The sequence below is a fragment of the Phalaenopsis equestris genome, unplaced genomic scaffold, assembly GCF_001263595.1.
Source record: "Phalaenopsis equestris unplaced genomic scaffold, ASM126359v1 Scaffold000511, whole genome shotgun sequence".
NCBI classification, from domain to species: Eukaryota; Viridiplantae; Streptophyta; class Magnoliopsida; order Asparagales; family Orchidaceae; genus Phalaenopsis; species Phalaenopsis equestris.
This window is the reverse complement of record NW_018164951.1, coordinates 2,606,083-2,613,933: the sequence shown is the minus strand read 5'-3', so window position 1 is coordinate 2,613,933 and position 7,851 is coordinate 2,606,083. Positions and strand designations below refer to the sequence as shown.

At 38.8% G+C, this 7,851-nt stretch overlaps 1 protein-coding gene across 1 annotated transcript in view; it reads left to right on the top strand.

Annotated features, from left to right (window-relative positions):
- Positions 1-7,851, top strand: part of LOC110028356 (gamma-interferon-inducible lysosomal thiol reductase-like) — a 16,554-nt gene that overhangs the window by 2,754 nt on the left and 5,949 nt on the right. The window contains exon 2 of the mRNA XM_020730175.1: positions 3,988-4,053. Coding sequence (XP_020585834.1) covers positions 3,988-4,053 — 66 coding nt within the window. The remainder of the gene's footprint in view (positions 1-3,987; positions 4,054-7,851) is intronic.

Here is a 7,851-nt window from a genome sequence, read left to right as displayed (position 1 = left end):
CCCACACACACACACACACACACACATATCTATGATGAACTTGCAAGCTTGGCCCCAAAATATAAGGAGAAAAGGAAGAAACATCACAAAGAGGAAATGAAAACAAGAACAACAAGATTTTATGTGGTTCGGTCCATAGGACCTACATCCACGAGAGAAAATCAAGAAACAATTCACTAAGACAATCTTGAAGATTACACCGCACAAAATGAAGGACGAACCAATCTCCTCAAGCTCTCTATCGATCTTGATCTCGATACAAGCTTTTTTGGTTCACTCTCAGAATTTCTCTCTCTTAACCCTCTCAACTCATATACATCATTACATATATATAGACCAATGACCCACCCAAGATGACCGATTACACACCTTTAAATAACCAAATGACCGGTGTACTCATTAGCTATTTAATATAAACGCGGTTTTGTCTTAGTTTGCATAATTTGGAAGTCACCATAACAAATCTCCACCTTCACTTCCATTTACAAACCTCCATAATAAAGATTTCTTCCACCTAACCTCGAGGGGCCTGAGCCGTTGTCTCTCTTGACACTTCCCTTAAAGCTTTGTCACCCAAGCTCAAAATTCTCGCGTTGTGAGCTCAGTCCAAGATGTTCTTCTTCTCCCTCTTGGGTATTTCGGCCGGCAATGCCACCGGTCCTTGCAATGCTTCTACGAGACCTTCTTGCACCAACAAAGCTCTCATCTTGACTCTCTACAAGCCGAAATCGTTTTTTCCGGTGAATTTCTCGATGTTGAACTTAGCAGATCCTATTGTCGTGGCTAGAATTTTTATAGACGGCTCCATTTGTAGCAGAATCAGCTGCTAAGAAAGCTGCAGGACAGCAAGGGAAAACCGCAAGACAACAAAATGGAAATGAGAAAAGGAAGAAAAACCGCAAAGAGGAAATGAAAACAAGAATACCTAGAATTTACGTGGCTCGGTCTATAGGACCTACATCCATGGGAGAGAATCAAGAAACAATTCACTAAGACAACCTTGTAGCTTACACCGCACAAAATCAAGGACGAACCAATCTCCTCAAGCTCTATTTCGATATTGATCTCGATACAAGCTTTCTTGGTTCCTCACTTTGCCCTCAGAATTTCTCTCCCCCTTAACCCTCTCAACTGATATACAACAGTACATATATAAAGACCAAAGACCCATACAAAATGGTCGGTTAAACGCCTTTAAATAGCCAAATGACCGTTGTACCCATTAGCTATTTAAACTTCTTTATAAACGTGACTTTGCCTTAGTTCGTATAATTGAGAGTCATCATAACAGAAATGACCTAATTTATGTATTCGTTAGTTGTTTAATTCATTGTGCCCTCAATAGTTATCTCTCTTTTTTATTTTCATAATCTTAGAAGGGAGAGAATGTGCCATTTGTGTTTCTAATTTATTGTTTTAACACATCAATACAACAACAACAACAACCCTTTATCCCACTAAGTGGGGTCGGCTACATGAATCTCTTTTTTCCATTACGTCCTGTTGAGTGTCATGTTTTCATTTAATTTTAATAGATTTAGATCATTTTTTATACAATATGACCAAGTCTTTTTAGGTCTACTTTTGCCTTTTTTAACATCAATCGAAGCTAAAACCTCTACTCTCTTAACTGGATCATCAGATGGTCGACGTTGAATGTGACTAGATTATCTAAGGCAATTCTTTCTAATATTGTCTGCCACTGAAGCTACACCAACCCTCTCACAAATATAATCATTTCGCATTTTGTCTCTAAGGGTCAAGCCACTAATCCACCTAAGCATTCTCTTCTCAACAACACTTGGGATCTGTTTGAGATCACTTTCTGTTTTCTATTTTTTTTTTAACCTAGTCTGTTTTATTTTTTATTATTTTTTTAAGTTTTCTATTTTTAGAAAATATGCTTGGCACTATTAAGATTTATATATTTTTAAAAATAAAAATTATAAAACATGTTTGGTTGAGTTTTTTTTTATAACAATTATACTTTTTATAAAACAATTGAGTCCGCGTGCGCTTCAATGTTAAGTTATGTCACCCATAACGTATACGACATCTTCCTTATGCCACGCAACATGTAGCATTACCTGTGGACGGGCCGACAACCGACAGTGACCCGCGGTGGTTGGCAGGCTGAGGGGGTTGGCAATCGGCAGACGGGTGTGGCAGCGGGGGCCAACTGGCGGCGTGGGCAGGCGACAACGAGCGGCGGGACTCACTTTTTTTGGTGTTTTAAAAACAGACGAAAACATGTTTTTTCTGTTTTGAGTATTTTAAAAACAGAAATATTCTTCCAAAAAATAAAAATAAAAAATAAAATAAAAAAAAACAGATTAACAAACACAGTTTTTTTGTTTATTTCCTATTTTTTGTTTTCAAAAATAAAAAAAAGATCCTAAACAGTCCCATAACTTTGTTTTATGCTTCTCATTTAAAGGCTAACATTCTGCTCCATAGAGTATTGCAGGTCTCACTATCATCTTATAAAATTTTTCTTTGAGTGTTTTAATATATGAATCGAAATAAAAATAATTATATATTAATTCAGAATGAAATAATGTATATTTGATTGTTTACAAAACGTATGTATAACTTTCATGGCTTTTTATTTTGTAGCTTATAAAATTGAAGTTGATAATAAAAACAAACTTATACATGCATTCTTTTTTTGTTTGGGCAATACACTTAATATTTCGTATACTTTTCCTTCTCTTATTTTTGCTGCGAAATAAGTGAATAGTTTGTGTGAACTATTGATTTATTTCTTTTACAATTAAAAAAAATAATAAAACAAAATATGTTGTAATAAGATTAAAAATTTAGAACCTCTATAACATTGAATTGGCTGCTATTCCAATATATAATATTAAAGTTGTTGCTAATTGTGCCACTTGTTTATGAGACTTTTGTACGGCTATTTGGCGTTGCTACTGTTGACTTCTATCCTGCCACCATTTGTGTTTTTCATTCTAAAAGGGTTTGCAAGGTTTTTGTGCACATGATATTATTTTCTATGACTAATTTAATTACTTTGGGTTTTGTTGTTGTAATTCAAATTTGAACTACTAGATTATTTGGAATTGGATTGGATAAGTTTTGTGCTAACCATATATAATAACTTTGGAATGAGGAGCCTATAAATAGATGTTTTGAGGATGAAATTTGATTAAATAACATTATTCTAGTTTTCAATTCAATGTTTGCAAATTGGATGTGTGATTTGATTGTGTGCAGTATAAGCGGGACAACCTAATTTCATTAGTCGTCTCTTTGTACCTATGCGAGGTCTAGATTTCTGTATTGAATTTTGCATTGACTAAATTTTTTCTAAATATTTTATTATTGTTTGATTGTGCTCTTGAGTTCGTTCAAGTTTGAAATTGTTAGGAATTTATTTGTGGTTTTTTAATTATTACAGTTTGTCGATATAGGTGTTTGATTGCCTCGGATTTATTTGATCATTACGCTATTATTTCAGTTGCAATTCTTGTATTTACTAGTTGCATTGAAAGAAAAAAGCCTGGCTTTTTTATCAGGCTTTTTTCTTTTGTGATGTAATTAAATTTCCTTACATGACTTACATACATCACATCATTTTAATTGCTTTAGAAAACTCATTTTAGGATATCTCAAATATCTTATGTCATACAGAATAGTTCCAAGGATCCATTTGTCAAAGTAAAATTAAATGATCTTGATGCCTGAATAGCTGATTTCATACTCATTGTTTTTTTTTTGCCTCGGAACATCGAAAGGTCAAATCAAATGATTGGTCTTGTTCTATGTTTCTTAGTCTCTATATTCTTAATTGAATGTTTGAAAATTTCTTCCAAACTTGAAAACAAGCTGATTTACATTTCAGTTGGATGATGATTGAACTTTACAATATATTCACTTTGCAATTTTTTCTTTTAATTTTTTATTTTGGTGTACTTATGAAAAAATACCTTATTTGATATGATACTTTGTTGTGGTTGTTCTTTGCAGCATGGTCCCAATGAGTGCTTACTGAATACAGTTGAAGCATGTGCAATCTCAGCTTGGCCTGATCTGGTATGACTTTACTTTCTATGGATCTTCTTTTAGGAGTTGAGCATGCCCTTACTTTTTTTTTGAAATGTTTAACAAGATTTTGGATTGTGAATATGTATTTGTAAAGGTATTCTAGACCTTGCATGGCACATGTTTGATTGAAAAATGTAAAATGTTTTGAGTGAGCGTTGCTTCCTTTGATAGTAATTCTTATTCTTTAATTTTCTTTTTCTATAGAACAATGAAGGGAATAACCATGATTTTTTATGTAGAATATATTTGATCATTTCGTATTTGGCAATAAATTTAGCCAACATGCCTGTGCCCCAGCATTAGTTGCCTCATCTCCTTTGCAATGCATAAGTTATTAGGAACATATGATAGTATGGGATTTTTAATGGGGTTGGCCAAACAAACCAACCCCATTAAATTTCACAAATTATGTTCTGTCATATGTCTTGATAACCATACATCATTCCCATGCGCCTCAAAATAATTTTCTGTTCTCTTATACAAAGTGAGTTTACAAATAAATATGAAAAATGAATCCAATTAACTTGCAAAAACAAAAAAAATGGGGAAGAACAAAGAACAACAAGGCTCTTTTCACTGTTTTAGTAATGCACAAGTCATTGAATGAACTCAAGGTTTTGTTGGGAATTATGATTTGTAAGTATCTAAAGTATCTATATTTCTTTGTGCTTATTATTTGTTACATTGTTAATTTTATCTATTTTTTTAATGCAAGTGCTAATAAAAGCATAATTTACAGCTCAAGCACAATTGAAAACGGTGATTTGGTTATTTACAGCCTAGAATCATTTTTGAAATGCATTAATAAGTTATATAAATGCTGAAAAATATTAGATTTGTCTATGCTTTTCATGTTTGGAATTCATTAATATCTTATGTAATTGCTGATGAAACAAAGAACGTATGCTACTCAATCTTAACAAGATATCTGTTGCCATCTTGCTGATAAGTAATGAAAGCCTTGATTTAACATGCTGGTAACTGGTAAGTGAGATCTGAACACAGTGTGCAGCTTAACAAGGTAAGTAGTTACGTTTAGGTCTTTATATTTTGATCCTCAGTGCATATACCTCCTTGTTTTTTCTCAAACTTTACATCTCGGTCCCTATATATCTTGTAAATTTTATCAGGGTATGCTGTGATGGTGAGCATTGGGCACGTTGAGGTTGAGAGCGCTCTAATGAATTTATGCTGAACTCCATGATGGAATATAGCTTTGCAATCATTGGTTTTCATTTAGTGGGTATAGGGGTATGCATTATTTGGTCAAAACCAAAAAACCAAACCGAACCAAACAGTTTTGGTTGTTTATGTTCAGATTCAAAAATGCATTTTGGTTTTTTATTTTTTAAACCTCAATATTCAGTTTTCAGTTATTATTTCTGTTTTAATTTTGATTTAACCGAAGAAACCGAATTACAAAAAAATTGAAATTAAATGGATGATTCATAAAATTAAATCAATATTATATATGAAAATTTGTAATTCTTGATGTTTGTTCGTAACCGAACTCCAACAAACATATTTTGGTTTTGTTCATAATTGAACAGTTTAAACCGGATTAAATTTGGTTTGGTCTTATCATCATTTTGATTAATTTCATTTTTCGGGTTATAGATTTCGCTGCAATCGGTTTCACCATTTTGAAAACTGATCCATCCAAACCGACCAAATGCTCGCCCCTTCATTGGCAGGTTTCTGTTCTCATCTTCATCGATAAGCTGCCTTTTAAAATGGGTTTAGCACTGGCAGCAGTTCTGATAAACCGAATCTAGTTACTGAATGGGTGCTAAATATATGGTTTTAGATATTGGATTTTAGAAATTGAGGATCTGTTGAGAAAATTAGGGCGAAGAAAAACAGTAATCGACACAAATCCAGAAGAACACAGAGATTTAACGAGGTTCGGCAAAGATGCCTACGTCCTCGGGAGCAGAGCGGCGAGTTCCTTTCAATATTCAGAAAAGGGTTACAGAATAGAGGGTTCTCCTGCGACAAACCTGCGAACTCCGCTGCAACTGCACATGCCGCAATTCCTGCGACAAACCTGCGAACTCCGCTGCAACTGCACATGCCGCAATTCCTGCGACAAACCTGCGAACTCCGCTGCAACTGCACATGCCGCAATTCCTGCGACAAACCTGCGAACTCCGCTGCAACTGCACATGCCGCAATTCCTGCGACAAACCTGCGAACTCCGCTGCAACTGCACATGCCGCAATTCCTGCGACAAACCTGCGAACTCCGCTGCAACTGCACATGCCGCAATTCCTGCGACAAACCTGCGAACTCCGCTGCAACTGCACATGCCGCAATTCCTGCGACAAACCTGCGAACTCCGCTGCAACTGCACATGCCGCAATTCCTGCGACAAACCTGCGAACTCCGCTGCAACTGCACATGCCGCAATTCCTGCGACAAACCTGCGAACTCCGCTGCAACTGCACATGCCGCAATTCCTGCGACAAACCTGCGAACTCCGCTGCAACTGCACATGCCGCAATTCCTGCGACAAACCTGCGAACTCCGCTGCAACTGCACATGCCGCAATTCCTGCGACAAACCTGCGAACTCCGCTGCAACTGCACATGCCGCAATTCCTGCGACAAACCTGCGAACTCCGCTGCAACTGCACATGCCGCAATTCCTGCGACAAACCTGCGAACTCCGCTGCAACTGCACATGCCGCAATTCCTGCGACAAACCTGCGAACTCCGCTGCAACTGCACATGCCGCAATTCCTGCGACAAACCTGCGAACTCCGCTGCAACTGCACATGCCGCAATTCCTGCGACAAACCTGCGAACTCCGCTGCAACTGCACATGCCGCAATTCCTGCGACAAACCTGCGAACTCCGCTGCAACTGCACATGCCGCAATTCCTGCGACAAACCTGCGAACTCCGCTGCAACTGCACATGCCGCAATTCCTGCGACAAACCTGCGAACTCCGCTGCAACTGCACATGCCGCAATTCCTGCGACAAACCTGCGAACTCCGCTGCAACTGCACATGCCGCAATTCCTGCGACAAACCTGCGAACTCCGCTGCAACTGCACATGCCGCAATTCCTGCGACAAACCTGCGAACTCCGCTGCAACTGCACATGCCGCAATTCCTGCGACAAACCTGCGAACTCCGCTGCAACTGCACATGCCGCAATTCCTGCGACAAACCTGCGAACTCCGCTGCAACTGCACATGCCGCAATTCCTGCGACAAACCTGCGAACTCCGCTGCAACTGCACATGCCGCAATTCCTGCGACAAACCTGCGAACTCCGCTGCAACTGCACATGCCGCAATTCCTGCGACAAACCTGCGAACTCCGCTGCAACTGCACATGCCGCAATTCCTGCGACAAACCTGCGAACTCCGCTGCAACTGCACATGCCGCAATTCCTGCGACAAACCTGCGAACTCCGCTGCAACTGCACATGCCGCAATTCCTGCGACAAACCTGCGAACTCCGCTGCAACTGCACATGCCGCAATTCCTGCGACAAACCTGCGAACTCCGCTGCAACTGCACATGCCGCAATTCCTGCGACAAAACTGGGAACTCTGCTGCAACTGCACATGCCGCAATTCCTGCGACAAATCTGCGAACTCCGTTGCAACTGCACATGCCGTGCCGCAACTGCACATGCCGCAACTTTTGCGACAAACCTGCGAACTCCGCTGGTCGAACACCACCAAACTCCTCTGTTTGCAAACGCTCCTGTTCGCGGTAACTGCACACGAACTCCTGTTCGCGAACTCGACCTCGCCTAATGCCGCGAAGGTTCAT